Here is a 23,706-nt window from a genome sequence, read left to right on the forward strand (position 1 = left end):
GAGGGCTGAATTATTTCTAATTGCGAAAAGATGGAAAGCCGCTGCGTTATGCTTCTTTCGCGGCGGCGTTGGTCAAAGTACGGATTACGAAAATAGCGTGCGAGTCATGTTTAATACGGAGAAAAATACGTGCGAATTGATAAACGTACCGACAATTGAATAATAACTGTCGAACATCAGTAAAATCTCGATTATAACACCGCGAGTTAGAAACAAGTCGTTAAAGACGTTTTTTATGCAAGTTCTATAAGTTAACAAATATAGCTCACAGACAGACGTTTGCGCTTGACATTCGGCATTGGCATTCGAAATCCGTATCTTGACACGCACTCCACGAAACCCCGTGACCCAGTAATCGAATTTTGTTTTGACGGCCGCGTTGCGCGGCGGCCGGGCGGGAACGTCTTCGAGCGACATGCAGATATACGACCACGATCCGATTTCGACCGGTCTAGGAGCCGACCGTGGACTTCGCGACAACAGGCGGGAGGGGAGATGGGACCCGATTTGCATTTTATCGGCGGGAGATCGGCGGGTAAAAGTGGAACGAGTCGTTTTTGCCCGAGCTAGAGCGAAACAGAGTGTGAATAAATTCCGAGGCCCCGCGTTTTCCCAGCCGCGGCCGGCCGTGCCACTTCCTTGGGCTTAATTGCGCCGTGAATGGGCGGGTGATACACGCATCGATCGCGCCCTGATAACGTGTATCATCGGCGGTTACTTCATTTTCGCGAAGCACACGGAGATCTGTGGAATACCGGCGATATCTTATCTCCGCGATCCTGCTTCGCTCCATTGACAGAAGACATTTACGAGGTATCCGAGGGGCCGTTCAGGGTGATTCTAAAAACGTGTCTCGCCCTCGAACATGACATTTACTTCCTCAGCGGCAACTTGAAAAGCTCGGTCTTACAATTCTGTAGAATCGCACGTCAGGGTCGAAAGCAGACTTGAGCATGACATAGGAATTAAAGGAGAGAGAGAGAAATCGCTTCGTTAAGACGAATTGCGCGAGTTAAGAGCAATCACGCTCCTCTGGAATCCTCTTCCCGTAATCTTTGAAACGCAGGGGAGGAGAAAGAAAACGGAGGGAATTCAGAATGTCGCGCAAGCTACAGCACTGGCGAATGGACCTCCGTACCATTGCGGAGGGCAGCGAGACGGAGGGGACCTAATGGGTCCCTTCCCTTTTCTCCGTCTCGCTCCGTTCGCCTCTTCCTTCGATAATCCTTTCCTTTCTCTTCCCTCCTCTTGTCCCGTTCTCCTCGTTTGCTACGGGTTACTCTCTCACGCGATACAACGGCGATACCGCCGGTCGCGACGTACACCTACACCCAACGTTGAAGGTAGACGGACCCCGAGATGGTTTGACTCCGAAGACTCGTTTTACAATTGATTCCCAGTCCTTTTAATTCGTGACTCTCAATCCTTTTAACTCGTGACTGTCTTTTAATTCGCAATTCCTTGTTTTTCAATTCGGACCTCCCTCCTCTCTTGACTCGTGACTCCCAAGTCTTTTTAATTTATAATTCTTAACTCTTTTACTTTCAAAATCTTACTTGTTTTTTTTTTTTTTTTTTTTTTTTTTGCTTCGTGACTTTTAGTTCTTTTGATTTGCAATTTTCAGTCTTTTTAATTTACAACTTTCCCTTTTTTTTCTGTGGCAGTTTTTTTATTTGTAATTCTCAATCCTTTCAATTTATGATTTCTAATTCTTTCATACCTTTGACTGCGTCAAAAAGCCTCGTTCTGTGTCCCCGCAGCCTCGTCCCGTTCCCGCGAAATCGTCCACGCTGCTTTTTATGCGCATTCTTTATTTCGCGTTTATCTCTTTTGTGAGAATTTGTAACGACTTTCCGCGCTCCGCCGAAGCACGGAAACCGATGTGATCGATAAGGCGCTTTATGCCTCACGAACTCTAGAAAGTTCACGTTTATCGCCGATCGCCGTTGCGTTCGCGTCGATGCGAATAATGCGTATTTCGAAATAAATGCACATTCGCGGCTAATTAACCGCTACACCTGCAGTATGAATATGTGACGTAAAGAAACGAAACGATATGTGACGGGTACCATGAAGTGTATCGCGGGTCTCGTAACTTCGTATGAAATTACGGCGAAATCGGCTTACATAAACTTGAACAATCTCGGGTAAATACGTGTATGTAATTAGAACGCGTAGTATTATGCATCTTGGCGCGTAATTGAATCTAGTCGAGCGTATCCTGTGAAAGAGTGCTTTTCATCAACGATAAAATTCAATTATAGTCTTAGACACAATTTTAAATATATTTTAACGATAAAATTAATGATTTGAAGCGAGATAAATTGTTAATTCTAGTTTTAAGTATCACGCCATGCAAATCGTCTAAATAGCAAGTTTTATAAAAATTTAATTAATAGTTTCTGAAAGAAAATGATTCTGTGATATTTGCAGGATTTGCACGTTCTGTTATGCGAATAATGATAAGCTAGATTTCCTTTAAAGTTAATTTTAAATCACACCTCGTGTTCGACATTTTCAACAATCGGGGATTAGTTCAGGCAACAAGAGATCGTGGTGCGATGAAAATATCACGGAGAGGCAGCAACCCCGAGAAGAAACCTCAGTTTAAACGACGCTAGAAAGTGTGACCGCGACTTTCCGTAAAGCTTAGAACGGCAGCCGCCTTTTCCCCTCCGAGATCTGGCGATTTTACGTAACGTGCCCAAGCGTTTTTCTCCGAGCAGCCCGAGAACTCACACATCATCGTGTGATTAGCAACGCCGAGATTGGTACAGGACCGCGGTGGTGAACCTTCACCATCGCCCCGTCAACCGCAGGTCCTCTTTGCATTCGCCTCTATCTCCGGCTCCTTTCTATACCTTCCACAGACGTGCACACACCTAGGTACGCTCGCACGCTCGTACAATCGCTCTCTCGCTCATTCGCACGCTCATTCCTTTATTCGCCCGTCTGCTCGCTCGCTCGCTCCAATAGTCTATACATGCGCAAGGCGTACACTCGTCGACTACCTGACGAGAACTCGAGCTCGGCCAGTCACGTGGCCACCGATCGCGAAGGATGTTTGTGGGACCGCAAAGTCAGTCCGCGACGGTCGGTCCGTCGAGAAAGAGAGGATAGAGTCGCGGTCGGGTGGAGGAGAAGGAGGGAGAGGTCGCGACGGAGGAAAGGAGATACTGAATCTGGGGATACCGCCTGGGGTCTCGGGATCGTCGCTGCTCTAGCTCTACCTATCCGTAGGCATTCGGGCGCGCGACCGTTTCACCTCGTACTCCTCCATGGTTTATCGAAGCCGAGGTTTCCCAGTGCTTCCCGCGATCGGTTCTAAAGCTACGGGTGAAAAGTTTAGATTATTTGAAAAAGAATCCCGGTGACTCGGACCCTGAAGTTGATAGTGCTTTAGTTGTAGAGAAGTCTTTGGAGGTGAGGTCTTCGATTCGCTCGCGCGTTAGAAAGTATGTAGATATTTCGATGCATTGAAACGTGGAAGACATGATGTGACGTTAAGCAAGACTCGGAAGTGACTGTTGAGACGCGAGTGACGAAGTGGCTCGAATCGAAAAAGATGTTGAGTTTTCTTCGTACAGAGTAACAGTTCATAAATTCGTAAATCCGTGAATTTTGTCGTCGGAGTTTTTCTACTTGTCTGTGATAACAAAGCTCGATTATGATAAAGAAACTTAATCGTCGAACTATTCGAACTGAATTTTAATTTCGTTAAAAAAAAAAAAAAAAAAATGAGAAAAAAAAACAGAGTATTGTGTTAAGTTTTATTTTAGGTTCTAGCGCCGGCAGACATTTCGAGCGTGATGCGAACTGCAGTATGTGATAGAAAATTACTGATGAAACCCTACGAGTTCAGGTTGCCGCGTTTGCTCACAAAGAACCAGCGGGTTCGCCGGGTGTGCATTCTTTGTAGAAGGAAAGCACGAGCGATTGAGATAGAAAGGCGACTATCGAGGCTGTAACGTCATCAGGAAGATCAGCTTCAATGACAGTCTGAAGGAAAAAGGAGAAAAAGAAAGGAGCGAAGCGCGTGGAATAGATCTCCGTACTGAAAACCAGAGCTGGTTTCGCGCGGCCTTCGAATCGACGCGCACAAAGGATACTCCACGATGTAATTTTCCGCGGAATGATGCGTAAAACATCAGGGCAACGTCGTGTCAAGGGCGATTTGGAAAATTAAAGACATTGAATGTCGCGCGCAAGGCCACCAGCGGACGAGCAAGCGGTGCGTTTCCTACAGAATTGTATGCAAAGCCGCGTCGGCGATATCGGCGAGGCATCGGCACGATCGCGACCCGCTTAACGAATAAAGAGGACGCGGTGGACTCGAGAAAAGAGAAACGAAAGAGAGAAAAGACGAGGGAGAAGGAAGCGCCGTATCGAGGGTACGCGCAGCGAGATCGCGGTGATTTTGCTGGCGCAACAGCGTGGAATCATGCGGCGACGTTGCACAACGTTCCCCGTCATCTCCGATCGGCATTTAACGCACGCCTGCTCGTGCGTTTTAAACAAGTGAGAATTCCGAGAAACGCACGCGTCATGCAGGCAGCATTGCCTGCCGGCTACGGCAAGTAGATTTTTGTCTAGAAATATCTGGCGGCTATTTCGCTCACCCGCAACTGTGTCAAGTAGCGCGGTACGCTGTGGTGAAATAAAAATGACCCGTTCGCGAACGATGAATTAATTCCACGTCCGAAGAATTTTACGAATGACGAAACGCTGCTGACACAGGAAGTTTACCGAGCGCCTGCCTTGCTATTTCACGGCGTTTCTCACATTCTGTGGGCTCGTAATAGACGGACGGGCGCGATAAGAACGATGATAAATGCCATCTCTTATCTCCGTGGGAATTTGAACAGAGAATTTCCACTTCTTGGGCTTCTTGCTTCTTTGGAGTGAAGGTATCTCGCGTCCACCATTGACATTTAGCATCGTTTAGCAATAGGGCGGATATTTTTTACACGCTGACGCAAGTCGGGAATGTGCGTTTCGAAAATAAATTTGCTTCGTCTGCGTAAAACGTGTCGAGGATGAGTGGCCGCTTTGATTAGACGGCCCGGAAAAGCGAGCGGAATGCAGCTGGCAACCAGTCAGAGACCTCACCCGCCTCCGGTGCCACCTCGACCGAGTCGGCAGGTGGTTGCCGAGGCCCTTAAGAGATCGCCAAGGCCGCCCTGTCCCACCAGGCAGGCACCGCCGCCGCCAAACACGAAACCCTGGAGATCCGATCAGCAGCAACAACAAGTGGACTCAATGGGCGGACGCACAATTATATACGAGTCCATCAAGGAGTGCACGAAAGACTGCAAGGACGAGAACGTGCCTAGCGACAAAAATCAGCGAGACCGCAGCCAAGCACGGAACACCGACAGAAGTATTGAAGATAGCCGGTCGGAAAACGGAAATAAAGTTGGGTCGGAGAAGCTTTATCCTGCGGGAAATGTTCCGGTGAACATTGTTCGGAAACGCAACAGTCTAACCGAAGATCAGCGGCCACAACGCAGACTTGAAATCCGGAGAAACTCTCGCGGAAAGGACCCGGCCGGTGAATTATACCATCGTGAGCGGTGCAAAGATGCACCTGGTAAAGACCAGCAAAAGGAGAGTAACGTTGTTTCAGCAGAAAAACAGGATTTGACGGCGGCAACGGCGAAGCCGTCGCTGGCCGTTCGACCGGTCAACGTGTCCTTCGAAGACGAGCTTCGAGCATCATCCTCCAGTCCGGATTCCGTCAGACAGGTCACGGTGAGTCACGTGGAAAAGTGCAACGGCGACCCGAAAAAAGCGGATGACACCCGGCCAGCGCCCACGTGCCGATCGCGGCAGCAAGAAGCGAATGGAAAGCTTGCTGGAAACGACAGTAGCAAGACCGTGCCTTTGAACGAGAAATCGACGAACGTCCCGATTGTTGACCACACTGCCACCAGGCTGCTCGTCGTCGACGAAGCAGAGCGTAAAATCGCGCTCAGTGACCATGAGGACAGCAACGACAGCGACAGCAATATTCATCGGCAGGATTGGCTCGAAGCAGGAGTTCATTACTCCTCCACACAGATCACCCTGCACGGTGGCGATGACGACTGCGACACCGTCAACCGGAATCGCATCAACGGTTACGATCATCACGAAGAGGAGAGAATCAGTGATCTCGATTTTATCAGGTAGACGCGATGTCGTCCAACATTCACAAGTCAACGAAACATTTGTTAGAAATAATTCTTTTTTTAACAAAATTTGAAACCGATATCGCTCTCTGTAGTCGCTGTACGCGTATCAGATCGGTATTGCCGCGCTGACCGGCGCATCGAATCGATCTCATCTCGGGCACGCAGAAAATAAACGAGAAGAGGAGGAGCGAGCCGCCGGAACGGCGAGACGAACGGATATCGACGTCGATAAGAACGATTGAGCGATTGCACACTTCCGCGACGTGCACGCGATGATAATAACCGCAGGGCAAAGTGAGTCATTCGCCCAATCCTTGACCGTGAGCAGCCGACACTTGTACCTAAAGACAGATCGATTTTTATTTCACGAGATGATCGTAACGGTATCCCCATTTCCTGCGGCTTTCATCGTTGTGCCTACGGCAGTTTGCAGGAAAGACCATTTGATCCGCAAGTTTTCCCCGGAGTATCGTGAAACTACTAAATTTATTTCCCTTGCGGACTATTCGTGCTTCTATTTTTATTGTGCAAAAATTGCCGTAGCTAGAAAACAAGGCCTAGTTTAAAAATAATACATTAATTATTGAGATATATATATATATATATATATATATATATATATATATATATATATATATATATATAATTATTTGATTAAATGTATATAACTATTAATAATTACTTTGTAATAATTATTAAGTGTCAGACTTTTAACTTTATTACTGGTATTCCTTGTTATTTTGCTTATCGCGATGCTTTGACTATCTCGTTTAAAACATAAATTATATAAGAGTTTTTATTTTAGTATACAAGAAAGGATCGCAATGTCTTCCCTACAAGGATTACCCCCGTTACCGAGGAGCTTGAGTGGCTTCAACCTGAGCGGTAGTCGCGGCGAGAGCGGCGAGCCACCTCCACCGCCCACGAGATCATCTAGTAAATCCCAAAGAGGCGGCAAAACGCCGCTGCAATCGTCGTCGTCGAGGCCATCACCACCTACCAGACAACTCACCACCCTGGATACCCAACTGGCGGTACTTAGAAGAGAAATGGTACGAGGACCGCTTTCGCCTTTTCGTTTCCTCGGAAAATCGCGGTTTTGTCAGCGTGAGCGCATTATTACGTAATGACGCGATTGTTACATAACAAACAATTGATATCGATCACTGATAGAAAACCAATTCTTTAAATTACGAGCGTCCTTGACTATTTATATTTCACGGCGCGTGCAGCGTCACTCGAGATGCGGTCTGCAAATTGTCGATGCTTCAAATTGGTGTCTGAAATTGTGCATCCTATAACGATAGCTCCATTAACTTCAATAGACGCTATTAGTCATCTACCGCGGCGCGAAATGTATTTACGGGCAAGCAGGAAAATTCCACGCCTCCGTGTGCAATAAGCACGTGCGATTTAAATGTGACCTCGTCGAGATTCTTCCGGTACCATATTAATAGTATTTCAAGCAAACTTTTAATTTTTTTAACTTTAATTTTTTAAATTCATTTATGTGTATAATTTTTATATTTTACAATCTTTATCTTCGATTCTACTTTAAGGAATTTTCTATATTCTCCCTTGCTGTAAGCTTTGGTCCTCGCCACTCCTTATCCTCGATACCCGTGTCGTCAGTCCGAGCACGTTCTGTGAACCGTCGTCATTTTCCACTCATTGTCCACCGCTGCTGTTCCTCTACCTTGTTTTCTCGATCCTTCCGCGTCTGTTTGGGCGACCTGGACGACCCGTTACCTCGAGGCCACGATCGCGTGTGAGTAAATTACGGCGCGCGATGAACATGTATTTTATGCGTGGGATCATGAGCAGCAAGGAAAACCGGAGTATCACGCCGCAGTAGAGAAAGACGGGACGCGCTTATATCACTCGTAGTCGTGCAGAGGCTCCGCTTTTTAATAGCTATTACCTTGCAGGTTTGCTGCGCAAACATACTTGACGTGCCTGCCGCCGTTACACGCTTCTCCACGTTGCATTCCTCTCCTCGTCGACTAAACGATAGAGATTCTAAGGCTGTTTATTTCGAATAAATAAAATCACCGCAAAATCTCGTTACATTCCTCTTGTTAGCGGTTCAATAATCTTGTCATCGCTCTGTAACGAGAGCCTTTGCGCGGCCCCATTGACCCAACGGTCTCACGTATCGCTTGTGTTAATTCGCTTTGTAAATAAAATTATCGTCGCATCATAGTCACCTACGATCCGCCAGGCGGATCATGGTAACCCTCCTAAAATTTTAACGAGATCACGAGTATAATTTTGTCGTGAAAAAAGAACTCTCGCGATGAGCATCTTCTTCTTGGATTTTTGTTCGCGTCAACGTCTCTGCTTTATAGCATCTAAGTTGAGCTAATAATTTAATAGTCAATCCAGACACGGGAAGCGAACTGGCACAGCCGCTCCCACGCTACATACCCTCAGGCGCAATTCCGCTTCTTCGTCGTTATCCCCTTTTCCTCGCTTGCGCCTTTTCACCTTCGTTCCCTCTTCTGCTCTTTGTCATCCTTCTTCTAGTCTCGTTTCTCTTTCGCCGTCCGCTCGCGTCCCTCATACTCTTTTCCATTCTCCTTTCGCACGTCTCTCCTGTACAATTCCCTCTTCCTCGATTCCCACGGCCAGGCGGCCGCCGAGCTGCTTGGAAATGCGCGTTTCAGTCCGTAAATCACCAAGGTAACATTTACCTTGGTGACCGTATGATAAAAGTGAACACATCTCGACCCCTTCAGATTATTTTTGCGCCTATCAAACTCATTGCAATATCGTAACTGTTTCAATTTTATTTATAAAACAATTTTTATTTTTGCATTTGCAGTTTGGCCTACGGCAACTCGATCTCTCTTTGTTGTCGCAATTGTGGTCTTTGAACGAGTCGATTCAGGAGTTCCGGCAGCTTCTGCAGGAGCAAGAGGACCGGGCGCCTTCGCCATCGCCCAGCAGCGAGGAAGGAGATGACACGTCTTACGGAGTGCATCCACCGCCACCGCCGAGAAGACCAGCGCCCACGCTGCATCATCGACCACCGCGGCCACCCAGGCCACCCAGGCCATCGGCCAGCGACGAATCGCCGTCGAGCGAGGAGTACGGAGCCGTTTGACGTATCGTCACCGAGAGGAAGAAGTACTCAAAAAGATCTCGGTCCTCTCATCGCACCTAAAACAGCATCTCGACGCAGATATCTCTGAGAAATAATCTTAGAGACAAAAAAAAAAGACTTGTATAAAACGAAAATTGCGACGAAAATGAATACCGTGATGTCGATCAAGATTTGTGAATTACCGATTATTAAGGTTGCCTGCAACGTCGTTTGCACAACCGAGATCGCAGTCCACGAGGCAATTCTTGATTTATGAACTAAACCGACGGTCGAATCAATCAGTTGACTGAAAGATAGTCTCGCGGTAGATTAATAATGATCGCGCGTATACGGTAGTATTATTTACATAACTATCGAGGGAAGAAGTCATTCCACTTTTCCCGTAATCCGTCGCATGGAGAGCCATTCGGAATTATCCGTGATCGCTGTCTCAGCACGAAAGGACTAACGGTCGAATCGAAACTCAAACGACGGGAGATCTGCAGTAAGTTCAGTCGCCATCGCGCGAAACTTATTTCGCGTATGCGAGATGATAATCGCTTCTCACAGCTTGGAGAAGAGTATTGACTTGCCAATTTGCAATAACGACATTCCGTATATATCGCGCTCTAAATAAGGAAGGACTCGATTGCCACGAGCGAGAGAGCTGACTTCAGCTCCACGCTCTCCTCTCTATTTGTGATAACGCTCGAAGGGGCCTTTGATTAATAATAATCGCATCCATTTGTGCGGATTAAGATTTCTCCGCGATTCCGCTCTATCGTAGAGCAATTGTAACAGATCCGAGCCCAAAGCACCGCGATTCTTTCGTGTTGTGATCCAAGAAATGGCGCGATTCTTTTGGCGTCACTGGCTGGGAAGCGGGTGGTGAACTCAAAAGAATCACAACGTTCTCTTCTCTTCCACGTTTTTTTATACTGTTGCGAGCTCGTAGCAGAATCTTTATCTTCATAGCTGACGTCGGATTACCTGTGTAATTAAATTTGCCGTACACGCAAAGACAGGAAACTGTAATATATTTATAAATACAAAAAGGGATATTTAATTGAGATTCCTAAATGCTTGATTTCTAATAGAGGTAAATAGATAAAAAGTAAGCCTTATAGAAGTGTAACGCGAATCTTCGCGTGTACGGCATCTTTGGAAAAGCCAAGATTGTCAATGTTCCGCGGCGTCCTTTCGTGTAGATTAGTATGAGCTGTGTGTAAAGATAGGTAAGACAAAATAAATGAGACTTAATTTAAATACACGCTGCCTCGTGACAGCCATTGCGCAACGCAACCTTTTCTTGTATGCGTCGTTGTCCTGACACAGATAGTTAGCGATCGGCAATACTGCACCTACTTGAGTATATGCAAATTGCATCTCGTTCCGATGCCGCCAGTCGGTTGGGTGTGTGCGGAAATAAATAGTGCAACAGCGGGACAATGAGGACGGAGAAATTGTACGGAACCCTTGCGTCATTCGAAATGCTGCAATTATTTACATCACGTTCAGATTGCACATTTTATTTCTTGCACTACTGCGAATTTAATTTCACAATCGAAATTCGCGCATTTCATCTACTTTTTATTTATTTATTTTTATTTTTATTTTTTTACTTACATAGTTTGGCACTGCATTGCTAATAAAGAAGAACTCTTATAAACTTTCATATGAAGGAGTTTGTCGATGATCGCTGAGATTCCTGCGTTTTCCTCATTCTTCTCACTTATACCATTTTCTCGATATATTTTTGTAATTTATACATTCTGCTCCCCAGTATCCATAAACGCTTCACACATACAAAAAAAAAAATGGAAAACGCAGGCAAAGGCGTGTAGCTACCGGTCTAAATTACTTTGAAGATTTCTTTCGCACAACGTAACAATGTTTTAATTTTTAACGTACGATTGTGAAATTACTTAAAACATCATACATTACAAAAATACGAATTATACACAATATACCACATACATAAAGTACATGTTATAGCTTGTTAACTTGAAAGAATCTTTTATTCTTATTTTTTTTTTCTACGTAAAGAAAAGCATAAAGGGTTATTAACAGATTAACATGACTCGAAGATTTGACATAAAAATGCGTCATGTTCCAGAAAGTTAATTTGTCTTTCAAAAAAGTTGCTTAAAAGCTAGTAACAAACTGTGCTGTGTGAGCAAATTCATGATATGCAAAATGAACTCGGAGAATGTTCTTTTAGTGTCTTCTTAGACAAACGTATATTACTTTTGATTCTTCGTTTTTTTTTTTCTTTTTATGGGATTTTTCAAATCTTTTCTACTCTGTCTTCGTGTACTCTCAACAATTCGTCCACGAGGACACATTCATACAGAAAAAAAGCTTGAATTTCCGACCGTTTTTCAAACGGACCGTCGTTGCACTGGCCGCGTGATACGTTAGCATAAAGGTCTGCATCAACAGTAGAGATGTCCTAATTTTTATTATTTAAGTGCGTTACATCCAAGTAGCCCAAATAAGCGATCGTTGCAAAGAAGGATTCGCCATTTCTTCAGCGTAATTTTTTGGAAATAAATTCCGAAGGAATGTCCCCAGGAATTCTAATACTAAAATCTTTTTCAGCCCAAGAGAAGCAATTATATATGCGAGTTAATTCTACAGATTTCTGAATGAACGCGCGATAAAAGAGATGTGTAACATTTTTTACGAAAATGAGAAGTTACTCCTGCCGCTTGTAATTTTCTTTACGAGCCATTGACGCAATCTAGGAAGAAGATCTCTATTAAACATCTCGTGTAACAGACATAACATATACAGAACGCCGTCTAATATACGTAGAAAGTTTCTAATCAGACACTTAGAATGATGGTTGAAAGAAAGTCGCACGATCCCTTCCGGATCCTTTTGTAAGAGCTTACGCGCTTTTAATCATTTTTTTAAAAATATCAACACGCAATTCGCTCTTGGTACACGCTGCGAATACATGTCGTAAAGTGGGCACGCGTCATGGTACTTTATATAAAACTAATGTTGTACAGATAATTTCGTAAATATTAATCGAATATTTTAAAACTTAATTAAAAAAAAAATTATTTTAAACAATCTCGTTTGTGCCTTATCTTCGAATACCTTTTAAATCAGGCTCTTTTCCATGAAACGTTTAAACAAGCGATCTCAACAATAAACGTACAAAATATAAGCACTCTGTATAAACGTTACGAGATAATATAATTCTCTCATGAGGTAGTAATCGCCACTTTACGAGGTATTCGAGCAACATGCCTATTACTTTCCACACGTAAGAACATTTGTAGAAAAGTGCTTTCACATTATGCTGCGCATCTTCCATCTAAATATTCTTTTCTATGAATAGAGATTTCCAGTAAATATTTTCTTTTCATTAAAAATATATGTTTTTTCCCCCCTATGTATAAATGCTACTTTATTATTCTGATTAGTTAGCTTCAAAAGAGAGCTTAGCACAAAATACTTCTTTCCGGGAAGTGATCAACTGTTATTCCGTAATTTAATGAGAGGATTATTATTTCAGAGAAGTAAAATATGTTTTTTTTCTTTTTTGCTTGGTTCAAGATACTCGTATATGGAAGATGCCCGAGAATCGTTTCCTAAAAATTTTCTGCGGATCCGAGAGAGTCAGTGGACCATTCGTACTATATATACATCGTATAATTTGTAATTAAGCACCGTATCCATCATAACGGCGCTAAGGATGCATATACATTTAAATCCATTTCAACCACTTTTAAACAACCACGAAAAAACAACCAGCATCCTGCTGTCTACTTTCTTTCCCTCAACGAGCAATTTCTAACGGTTCCTCTCATTCGCACACATTTTTGTACTGATCTCCAATCATGATAACGATTTAGTCACATTAATGCCTAACGTTATTAGGTAATTACTTTAACAAAGAACTTATCTACTGATCTTAATATTATTAATAATACAAGTCACCTTTCTCATTTTTTTTTTTTTTTTTTTTTTTTTTTTTTAAAGAGAATAGCAACGTTAAAATTAAAAATTCAGAAATTGATTTTTCTGGATGGAAGTTTCTCTTCAGTTTCCCCATTTGACGCTTCCTCGTCAACCATCTAATAATTCTAATATATTCAAGGTACCTCGTTGTCTGTATTCCAAGCAGCACAAATAAAATAACTCAAACTCAGATATGTTTTATTATACAGTTTAAAAAAAGAACGCATAAAATTAAAATATAAAATATGCATGCATTAATAATCCTATCGCAATTTTTACTTCTTTTTAAAATTAATCTTTCAAACAAAACAATATTAATCAGCGTCATGCATTTGGAAAAAGAATAGAAATTAATTAAATTCACGATTTAATTCTGTGAAAAGGTCAAACTCATCAGTCATGTAAAACATCAAATAAAAATATCTACGATCCGATTAATCGAATCCTTCATGCATACAATATATATAATAAATAAAATAAAATATGATAACTGACTGTAGATGAAGACAGAGCTGTAATATGTTTTAAATAATAAAACAACCAAATAATCAATCGATTGTTTGATCGTTTAATCGTTTAAAACATACAACGCAGTTCTTTTTCCTGAATCTTTTGGCTTCATTCGTGATAAAGAATAAAGATCTTAAAATATATAAACTATATGAGAATTTCATGCGTCTATCCCATCAGGAAGTACAGCGCATTACACAATAGAATTGTGAAAACTTACGATACAGTTTGCAAAAATAACAGATAAATAACAACGAGAACGTAAATTGTTAATCGGAGATAAAAGTTTCGTGTTGTTTCAACAAACATTATAGATGTACTAAAATTACAACTCTTTTTCAGAGAGAGTAAAATTGAGCGTCCGATGTAATTTCATCTCGCGACGCGGACAATCTTTTTTCTTTTTCTGTTTTTCCTCCTTTTTTTACTAACATGAAAAATTTGAAAGCAGAAATAAGCTCTCATGCGAAACGTACATTTTAAAATCGATTGACGATCGATGTATAATCAAAAACACGTGCCGGGCGGCGTCAAACGCGCAAAAACATTAATTTTTTTTTTTGCACGATATCGGCTATTGTCTTCGCCGACAAGATCTCCTCCTTCTCGTTTTTTTCTCTCTTTCACAAAAAATCATACCTCCACTGCGCAATTTGCTGGTGGCGCAAATATCTACCACGCGTTGTAAATGTAAAAATTGCGATAGCTCGGCTATGGTATGTCATTTGTTGCAAACGGGAAACCTCGGCTCTGGAGGTTCCCGGCAAATCATCAGGACAACGCATTTGCCATCTTGAAGCGTCAACCGAACATGATGGCGTTCCTTGGTACTGGGTCCATGTGATGCTCTAGCTTTACCAGACGCACGTAGTTGCGGCCGTAATCTGTGAACGCCATTCTGCCGTCCCAATGAAGGGCTATACCCAAGGGACGGTCCATCTCGTCCTGGCCCGGTTTGTACGAGTAGATTAGCGAGCCAACTGAATTGAACGCCTTGATTGAATTATGACGGGAGTCTGCGACAAGGATGCTGCCATCGTCGGCTGCTATAACGCCCTGGGGCCTCTGAAACGTGGGGGTGCTCTCCTCGCTCTGCCCGTCGGCGGTTTCGCCGTCTTGTTTTTTACCTTTCGACTCCTTTTCGCACTTGAGTATGCGCATCTCCACCATGTTATACTCGATTATTAACACATGATGGTTGTTGAAATCCGTGACGATCAGCTTGCCTTCGTTGTTAAAACAGATACCACGCGGTGAATCCAGATATCTCAATAAATGCGGCTGGCCACCGAACATCCGCAAGGGAATACCCTCGGGACTGAACAGCTGAACCCGATGGTTCCTCGTATCTGTAACGGCGATCTCGCAGGCCGAGTTCACCGCCACATCCCATGGATAACAGAATTGGCCCTGTTTCTCGCCGTGTTCGCCAAAAGATCTCAAGAACTCGCCCTCCATCGTCAGAATCTGAAATGTAATTACATCACTGCTGATTTACGCGTTTAAATAAGAAAATTTAAAGTAAAGCGATAAAAATATAATAAAAAATATAAAGCGGAAAATAGGACAATGAGACAAAATGTTTCCAACCTGGACACGATGATTGTCCTTGTCGACCACGATTAGGCGACGTCTAGCATCGACGGCGATTCCGGCCGGACGATTAAACTGACAAGGACCGTTGCCGTAACTCCCAAACTTCCGGAGCAGTGTGCCGTCCTCGCGATAGATTTGTATGCGATTATTGGACCGATCGCTGATTATAATGTTGCCCTCGTTGTCACAAATCAATCCCCACGGACGGCAGAGATTGTCGGGATTGTCTTCACCAAAGTAGCCGAGGATCACAACATCCGTGCTCTTAACTTGCAGCTCGTGTTTCCGGTTAGGAAGGTGGATGTTGCGATCGTAGTCCGTTATCGGACGACCGCGCGGGATCGGCTGCATCATCTGTTCATTAAGTCCGTATGGAAAGTATGGCGAAGATTGCGACGATTTGTAATCTCGATTCGACAGACGATCCCCAATCGTGCCCGGACCGTTCACCACGACGTTTCCGCCATTAGCGATCACAGACAGCACGTTACTGTCGACACTCTTAAAGGAGATCCAATTATCGTCGCGAACGGACCGAATCTTAGTCTTACGATTGTGACGAATTTGCCAAATCTATAAATTGAAAAGAAACATTATCAAATAGTAGGCACAGCTCTTATTTTTAGTTTAATATTTTTTGTTTAATAAATTTTAATAAAGTACCTCGGCTAACACCATGTCTTTTCTCTGCAAGAGGTCGTCGGGATTGCACACGGATGATTGCGCGTCTTGAATGGCACATTTGAGTGTGCTAACGGCTTGTGACAGCCGTACCTTGTCTTCCTTCAAGTTCATATATTTTTCGCGAAGGACCTCGTACTTCCATCGGTACGTTTCCGCGATTTGTTTAAACAGTTTCTTTTCCCTTTCTTCCACGGCGGACCACATCCTGCGTGAAAAGTACTTTACGTCGGTAAGCGCTTCCCTGGTTCTCTGATCTAGCGCTGCTATATCCAACTGCAACCAAAAAGTATACGATTAATTTTCTTTCTTTATTTCACCCCTTAAGTAACTCATCTTCAAATAACTCACCCCCATATTTTCCATATCGTCCGCAAGAACGTCGATCCCGAGATAGGCTTCGATCAGCACCTCTTCAGCCTGACGCTGAGCGTTATCGAGAAACTCGGTGAAGTCCACAGTTACATGCTTATAGATACAATTGATAGCGCATTCCTTGCAGATTGTCTTGCAACAAGTTTGACAGTAATACAGTTGGGTGCACGGATGCTCGTTACATTGATAAGATGCTATGGCTCTTGATTCGAACGACGGCTCTTCTTCCGCTTCTTTCGTCTCTTCCTTGGTCGAAGTCGCGCTGGACGCGTCCTCTTCTATGTTTAAACCGCGGATCCATTGTTCTCTCACGGGTGACTGCGACCCCGAGTAATTTTCTTTTTTTATTTCGCCTAGCCTCGCTAACTCCTCCGAAAATGTTGGTATAATTGGCAAGTCAGACAGGTCCCTCTGGCTAATCGGGCTGTGAGCTTGCTGCTCTCTTGACAACATTGCCACGTCGCTGTCGTCTTTCTCTAGCTCTTTCGTCATCAGCGTTATTAACGATTCGTGTTGCACGTCCCCCTGAGCATTCGATCCATGTACTTCCATGCCATGTTCCTCGCGCGCAGGTGACTGTTGCTTGGACAAAATATCGTCTCGCAAATCAATCTTCAGAAGATTCATATTGAGATCCTCGAACATGTGGTAGCCCGTATGACAGTCCTTGCTCTGATAATTGACGCCTGAGAAGCTGGGACCGGGCATCTCGGTTATACTTGCGTCCTCAAACATTCGGAAGTACTCAAAGTGATCCGGCGACTCGTTATCCAGCTGGTGAACCGGCGAGTGGCTTGTGAGATTGTCATCCGAGGAGCTCGACCTGCTCTCGCTTAAGCAGCTCAGCGAGCTTGCGATCGTAGAGTTTTGACTGCACAATTTAGGGTATTCGTTCAAAAAATCTGTGGAATTGTTGTTGTAGATTAGGCGACCTAATGCATTGTCTTTCGAAGGATGTTGCGACATTTTTTCCAGCGGATAATGCTTTGAGAAGCGATCCGGGCTGGCGTCCGAAAGTGACCGGACCTTTTTGGCGATAGTAAACTTTCTCGGTGTGAAACGTTGATCCTCTTGCTTTCGAGGCTTGTTCGTAAGCTGCAAAATAAATTTCGCTGTTTATATCCGACTGTTTATATAACATATATATACATACATATATATATATATATATATTTTTTTTTTTTTTTTTTTTTTTTTTATATATATAATTCTGAAGGTTTCTTACTTGCACAAAATGACGATTATAATCTATTTTGTTACGGGGAGCTTTTAATTGATTCATCGTGCTGGGCAAAAACTTCTGATAAAGATCCAAAGAGGTTTGCTGCGTTGCACGATTAAAGAATCTTGTTTTTCTGAAACGAGAATTACGAAAAATTATTAAAACACGAGATCTTGATCACACGGCGACTTCTTGAACTTTTTTTCAACGTACTTTTAACATTAGAATTATATATTTAGTCGTATTGATGTACATCGTTCGAAAGGCACACAAGAATATCGAACTTATCTTATTATACTTTATATTTATCTACAAAATCCACTTAAGCCTAGAAAATTTAACGAAGTTTAGCTTCTAAGGAAAAATAAATATTGTATCCAAATGTAACGAAAATCGACAACAAAAAGAAAAAAAAAAGACTTAACGAATTGTGTTGGATTTCTTTTAAATTAAAATATAAGTTTCTTCTTTTTTTTAATTTAATTATGTTCTTTAAGTTATTAAGTCAAGATTATTTTAAGTTTCAAAAGTTTTAAAAAAAGACTACTTTTCCGGGAATATACAACGGCGATTGTTAAAATTATAGACATTTGACCTTTAATCATGACGAAGAGAAATTCGAGTTTCACAGGATACTTAACGAGATATGATAACAAGATTCTATTCTTCAAAATTATAACAGTTTCAACCTTGAGTGAAATCAGCTTATTAGCGAACAACCGTGTATGCTTTCAAGTACAATATATTAAGAATAATTTACAAACTTGCTAATTGACAAATCACAGGCGCAACGGAAGAACGTGCGACGTTAAAAACCACTCGGAAACATTCGGAGACATAATTTTATAAGTGACTTAGTCCCGATAGCGAGGCGCATCTGACATTGGGCAAAACTTTGTTGCTACGAAAAATTTATTAAAATCAATGGACGGATAAGAATTTTTGCCGAAACAAACGGTTGCAATTTATCTTCGTGGCGACTAGCAGCGTACCGCGGAGATTAATTCGACTCACTTGTTCTTCTCTCGAAAGATCTTTTCAGCGAAACTGTTGACGTCTCGATCACCACTGCTGCCTTTCGTTCGCGCCTAGCTAAGTTGATGTTGCCTTGTTGACAAGGACTTGCCTTACGACAGGGTCATTTTGTAAAATATTTGGCGTTTCTCGTGAAATTCTATATAAACGCGAAAGCGGGATATAACTTCCCGATATTATCACATAACATTGACAAAATTATTTCTCTCCGTGCAAACGCGGCGAGCGTAGTGCTTTTCGTCGGGAATAAACGGGGCGGATTAATTGCACAGAGAAATACATTTGAAATGTATTTCCCGTTCGCCAACATTTTGCGTAAACAATATTAAATTTCGCCAGCCGGTGGAAAATTTTCGCTCGCTCGCACGCTCATTTTTCGCCTAACGTGATAAGCAACAAGTAATTTTTCCCACGCTCAGGATTAATCCTAAAATCTTAGAAAGCTCCGCTACCAACCGATCCCGCCGCTCTTGTTAATGCTCCGATTCAGCGACATTGCATCTTTTCAGACATAAATCCGCGAGCTTATCGATAAAAGTGCGTTCTAAATGCGGATATACGAGCGCGAAGAAGTGCTATTCTAATAACTATTTTTAAATGCTTTATAAATAACGTATCCTGTCTGAAATTAGCTCGAGGGATTCCTGTCGATAACGCGAAAAGAATTCCGTAGAAGTGTACCTTTTGATAAATCTACGAAATCGTTCTTTTCTCGGTCCGATAAGAAGGACAGAATCGATAGCATAAAAGCAGACTCCTTCTAAGCCCGCAAGAATATTTTTAGAATAGAAAATAAATGGAGAGAGGAATTTATTTTCATATTCGGGGAAACTCAAAAGAATCCTTTTCACCGCGGTACCTGGACTCTCATATAAAAGAAATCTAACGTCGGTATTTCGATATAAAAGACCTTTGTCGTCTTGAAATAACTTCCAACCTAATTATTATCTCATTAATTGCCACCGCGAGAAATCCGTGGTGTCCCGGCACCCTCCGTTCACCTCGAAATGTACACATGTATACGCGCAAAGTGGTGCGATAAACTGTCGTCCCTTATCGATCCGATACCGCCGGCACTCGTCGTGGCGGGTAACAATTGAAACTAATAAAATCCGCGAAAAGGATCCATTTTTTTATTTTATTTTCTGCTTGTTAATTTAAATCAATTTTTTTTTCACGCAAGTCACTGCGCCAGGACAAAGAATTATCAGAACCAACTTTCCAGAATTATCTGAACCTAGGGATGCTGCGAAGGGTAGCATCCTTAAGATCGCCATGGCGACCAAGGTCAGATCCGCTTTTCCTCTCAAGGGTCAGGAAGGCGGAGAAAGTAAAATGGCCGTGTACCTGCGTGCAGTTTCTTGAAAGGCAAAAAACGTGATCTCGCCCACTTTTGCCGGCCCAAGAATGTCCGTGGACATGCGTGATCCCGGCAATATTTATCCCAAAAATACGCGAATCCGCTGTCTGGTCGTGTATCGAGCGCGGCTTGATCAAATTTCGTTAGGTATATCGAAACCCCTTCGCGCCGCCCGCGTATCGATCTGCGCACTCATCTCCGGGAATTTTCATACGTTTTTATAGCGGCATAAAAATACGCGATTCATTATGCCCGCATGCTCTTTGTGTAATACAACCGTTGATTGCGGACGGGATCGGAATTTCTCGATTTAAATACGAAATAAAAATTTTTAACGAAACGCCTAGCCCGCCCTTTGTTCCCTTTGCGTTCACATTTACACATCGCGTTTCTGGAATTCCTCGACAACTGATAACTAATAACAATTAATTGAATTATATTGAAATAAAAAAAAATTATGCTGAAGAGCGAAAGAGAATATAATATATTTTTTCAGAGAGTCCAAACAACGCGGAAAGAATTTTGTTTCTTTTTTTTTAAATTCCTAAATTGCGAAATAAATTTTGTAACGTAATATATTTTTTTAAGAAATAAGAGCACCAAGGGCTTCGCATTTATAATCAACCTTAATTCCCCGCAAGACGTTTTACTTAATTATTTTTTTTTTTTTAATAACTTCATACATTTTGCGAGCTTGACTTAAAACCTCACGAGTTCCGTGAGAACCTCATACGGCGGGATTTTTGGTAGTAACAATCGCAAGATCTACCGGCTTCCTTTTCACCGGCTCTGAATGACGTTGCCTACCCACTTTCGCTCTCGTTTCGCGTTTCAATGCCACGGAAAACGTTTCCACGGTTACGTGAGCAATGGGGAATCGCAAGGATCGTGACGTCAAATGCGATAGGGGCAAAAAGCGCGCGGCACGCGCAATATCTACGTGGAAAGCAAAGGTAGAAGAAGCAGGATAAAAAGTTTCAAGTCTCACCTCTCGTACGTGCGACCTTCCGCGAAGGAGTCGTACTGATGCGTCGCGAGCATGTTTTCTCGGATATCTATGCTCGTACAGCTCTCCAGAATCACCGTCTTCAGCGACTGAACATTGACGTGGTACAGCTGGCTCCTCGTATCCGGCGGGTAGAATTTCTGCATGTCTCGCGGGTGAGCACAGGAACCATGAGCTCTCGCAGCTGGGGTGGCCTGGTGGACGAGAAATGCCGTTCGTTGTAACGCTTGAACTCGGCTACTGAACAACCTGGCTTCGAGTCCACCAAACTGGAACCTCGTTCACCCTGCGGTCTTTCACGTTCACAAATTTTTAGTGCTACGATCAGTCCGTGATCCTACGATCGTCCGTGCCGATCGGCGGTCCCGCTTTTTCCGTAATTAACGAAAATAATTTATTTTTGCGAATGGAGAAATTCCGCAAACAAACCAAGGATTCCCCTGAGCATTCGACAAATAAAATTGCGAGATTAACGTACGGGAGATAATTGAACGATTGCCGAAGATGCACAACAAGCACGCGAACTTTTGAAGACGTTATCGAATCGGCAAAACCTGGCACGTACATCCGCGACACGTAACGCACTGAGCTTCTTCACTTCCGTCGTAAAACGTTTCTAAACCGCGACAGGGATAAAAAAAAACGCGTCGACTTAGGAATGAATAAAAGAAATTAGAAACCGAGTTAAAGGCCGCGAAAGGAATATTATCGCGTACGGTCCACCGCGAGGTCTTCCGCGGCTTGTCCTCGAGCCACCGGCACTTCGCGGTTTCCGCGCGCGTATTTTTGGCACAGAGATGTCAGGTGGCGGTCCGCCCGGGCGAGGAGCTCTCGCCCGGAGGGCACGAGCCGCAAAACTCACCCCCGAAGTGCCGTTCAGCGAGAACGACCCGGCGTGAAGATGCTGCGCCACGCGGACTACGACGATCTCGCGACGCGAGATAGCTCCGGCTGCGAGTCCGCCCGCGGTTTCTCTGCCGTAGGGAAGCGCGTGCCACCCTCTGACCGTCGAGCCGGCCGGGAGGGCTCGCGGGGGTTGAAACGGTGCCGTGCCGAGCCGGCGCGCGAGGAGCAGGACGTCCGCCCTTTACTCCGGCTTGCTCTGTCTCTGAATCACCCGTGTCGCCCACGCATCGGCGACGCCGGGGACTCTGCGTAGGTGAGTTCTCGCGAACCCCTTCCCCGGGGCCACCGCCATGCGGTTTTCTTACGGTACGCCTGCGCCCGGAAAGCATGAATGGAGGTGCCCGTTCAATGCCGGGCGGCCTTTTATTTGCCCGCTCTCGGGAGCACTGCGGCATCCCGTCCTCCTTCCTCTCCCCTCGACTCCACCCCCGGTTGACGACGATAACGGCGGCGACGGCGACGGCGACGACGATGACCTTCAGGCGCAAGCCAGGGTCGATCGGCCCTCATCCCGAGAACCAGGTGTTGCGCCGAAGCCGCGTTGCGGTCAGTCATCTCTCTCATGAGCACATGTCACGCGAATAGTTAATCATCAATGAATCATTAATTGCCAACGAGTCCCCAGCAGCCTCGACGCACTCAAACGGGGATGATTTATGCGGCCGTCGTACCGGCAATGGAATCTGAATTTAACATCGTGATCGGGTGAAAAAGCCCTGTCGCCTCCGTGACCTTTACAAAAAACGAAAGAAAAGCAGTAAATGAAAAATGCTAGATATATTAAATTATTGACGAGCAATATCAACTATAGAGCTTACCAAATTAGTCCCAAATGTTCCAACAAGTTCTACGTAAGCTCGCCAACTTTTTAGAGAGAGACCATTAAACATTCAGGGCTTCAAGGGGCTAAAAGACACTGTCAGCTCGACGGATCGGGTCCTGAAATCATCTACATTTTTGTAGTTTTCAATCGTCCAAACTACAATATTTCGTCTCTGGTATTTGTATTCGGAATTTTTTCACGGGAAAACGAACCGTCGCTTTTTCGTCCGGACCACCCCACATTCGCCAGAGGGGCGCAAAGGGGATGCTAAGAATTAGCAGACGCAACTTTATGAATGGGCGGCTCGGGCGTGAGGGAACGCGTGGTGGAGGGGCGGCGGTGCCGCTTTAACGATCGAGCGCACCCCCTCGCCTCTTTTCATCCCCCTTTACCCCCGGGGGAGGAAGCAAGCGGCTTCTCTCTCGATTCATCCCCCATCTACGCGCGCTTCCATTCTCTTCCTCCCTCCGATGACCACGCTCACACGTGCAATCGCACGGCCATGTCGGACTAGCCGGTTCACAAGACCGCGGAGGGAAAGGGGTTGCACGCATGCAAATTCTCACGGGGGCGAGTGCACGCGTGCTCGAGGGTAAAGAGCACTTTCGCGCGGGTGGTCCAGCACGTCAGATGACGATTGAAATCGAACACATTGCCGGCCACATTTCGGCGGCACGCATGCATGCTTGTCGCGAGATATATCGAGTTTAATTTTGATACAGAAGTAGCCTGCAACCGAATCCGCGCGGGCGTAGCGGAATTAACACTGCTGGCAAACACAATAGTATAGCTAAACTCTACGCGAGATATAAATTTCAATTACGTGAGATACAATGCAGTACGAAATTCTTTTGTAAACCCTTTTTTTTCACAGCAACACAAACGTACGTTTTAACGGCGCAGTTATTTTAGCAAATATTGACAGACGCAATGGCTATGATACACGGCAAAAACACAAA

General features: G+C 44.1%; 2 protein-coding genes across 6 annotated transcripts; one reads left to right on the top strand and one right to left on the bottom strand.

The window, feature by feature from the left end:
• The first annotated feature begins 1,566 nt into the window (after positions 1 to 1,566).
• LOC139104321 (uncharacterized) lies at positions 1,567 to 10,524 on the top strand. The gene is made up of 3 exons (XM_070659749.1): positions 1,567 to 6,167; positions 6,979 to 7,225; positions 8,998 to 10,524. The coding sequence occupies exons 1-3, from the start codon at positions 5,080 to 5,082 to the stop codon at positions 9,277 to 9,279; spliced, it is 1,617 nt and encodes a 538-aa protein (XP_070515850.1). The 5' UTR covers positions 1,567 to 5,079; the 3' UTR covers positions 9,280 to 10,524.
• A 2,689-nt stretch (positions 10,525 to 13,213) lies between these two features.
• Positions 13,214 to 22,250, bottom strand: LOC139104198 (E3 ubiquitin-protein ligase TRIM71-like). Of its 5 annotated transcripts, none has more exons than XM_070659515.1 (7): positions 21,881 to 22,250; positions 21,001 to 21,311; positions 17,621 to 17,750; positions 16,372 to 17,490; positions 16,003 to 16,296; positions 15,334 to 15,912; positions 13,214 to 15,210 (listed from the first exon to the last, which is right to left on the bottom strand). In XM_070659515.1, the coding sequence occupies exons 2-7, from the start codon at positions 21,162 to 21,164 to the stop codon at positions 14,545 to 14,547; spliced, it is 2,952 nt and encodes a 983-aa protein (XP_070515616.1). In that variant the 5' UTR covers positions 21,165 to 21,311; positions 21,881 to 22,250; the 3' UTR covers positions 13,214 to 14,544. The 5 variants fall into 5 exon arrangements, with proteins under 5 accessions (XP_070515616.1, XP_070515644.1, XP_070515634.1 ...); XM_070659543.1 differs by lacking the exons at positions 21,001 to 21,311; positions 21,881 to 22,250 and adding exons at positions 17,831 to 17,945; positions 18,632 to 19,087; XM_070659533.1 differs by lacking the exons at positions 21,001 to 21,311; positions 21,881 to 22,250 and adding exons at positions 17,831 to 17,945; positions 18,382 to 18,603.
• Between the last annotated feature and the right edge of the window lie 1,456 nt (positions 22,251 to 23,706).

This window comes from Cardiocondyla obscurior, linkage group LG01, assembly GCF_019399895.1.
Source record: "Cardiocondyla obscurior isolate alpha-2009 linkage group LG01, Cobs3.1, whole genome shotgun sequence".
NCBI lineage: Eukaryota > Metazoa > Arthropoda > Insecta > Hymenoptera > Formicidae > Cardiocondyla > Cardiocondyla obscurior.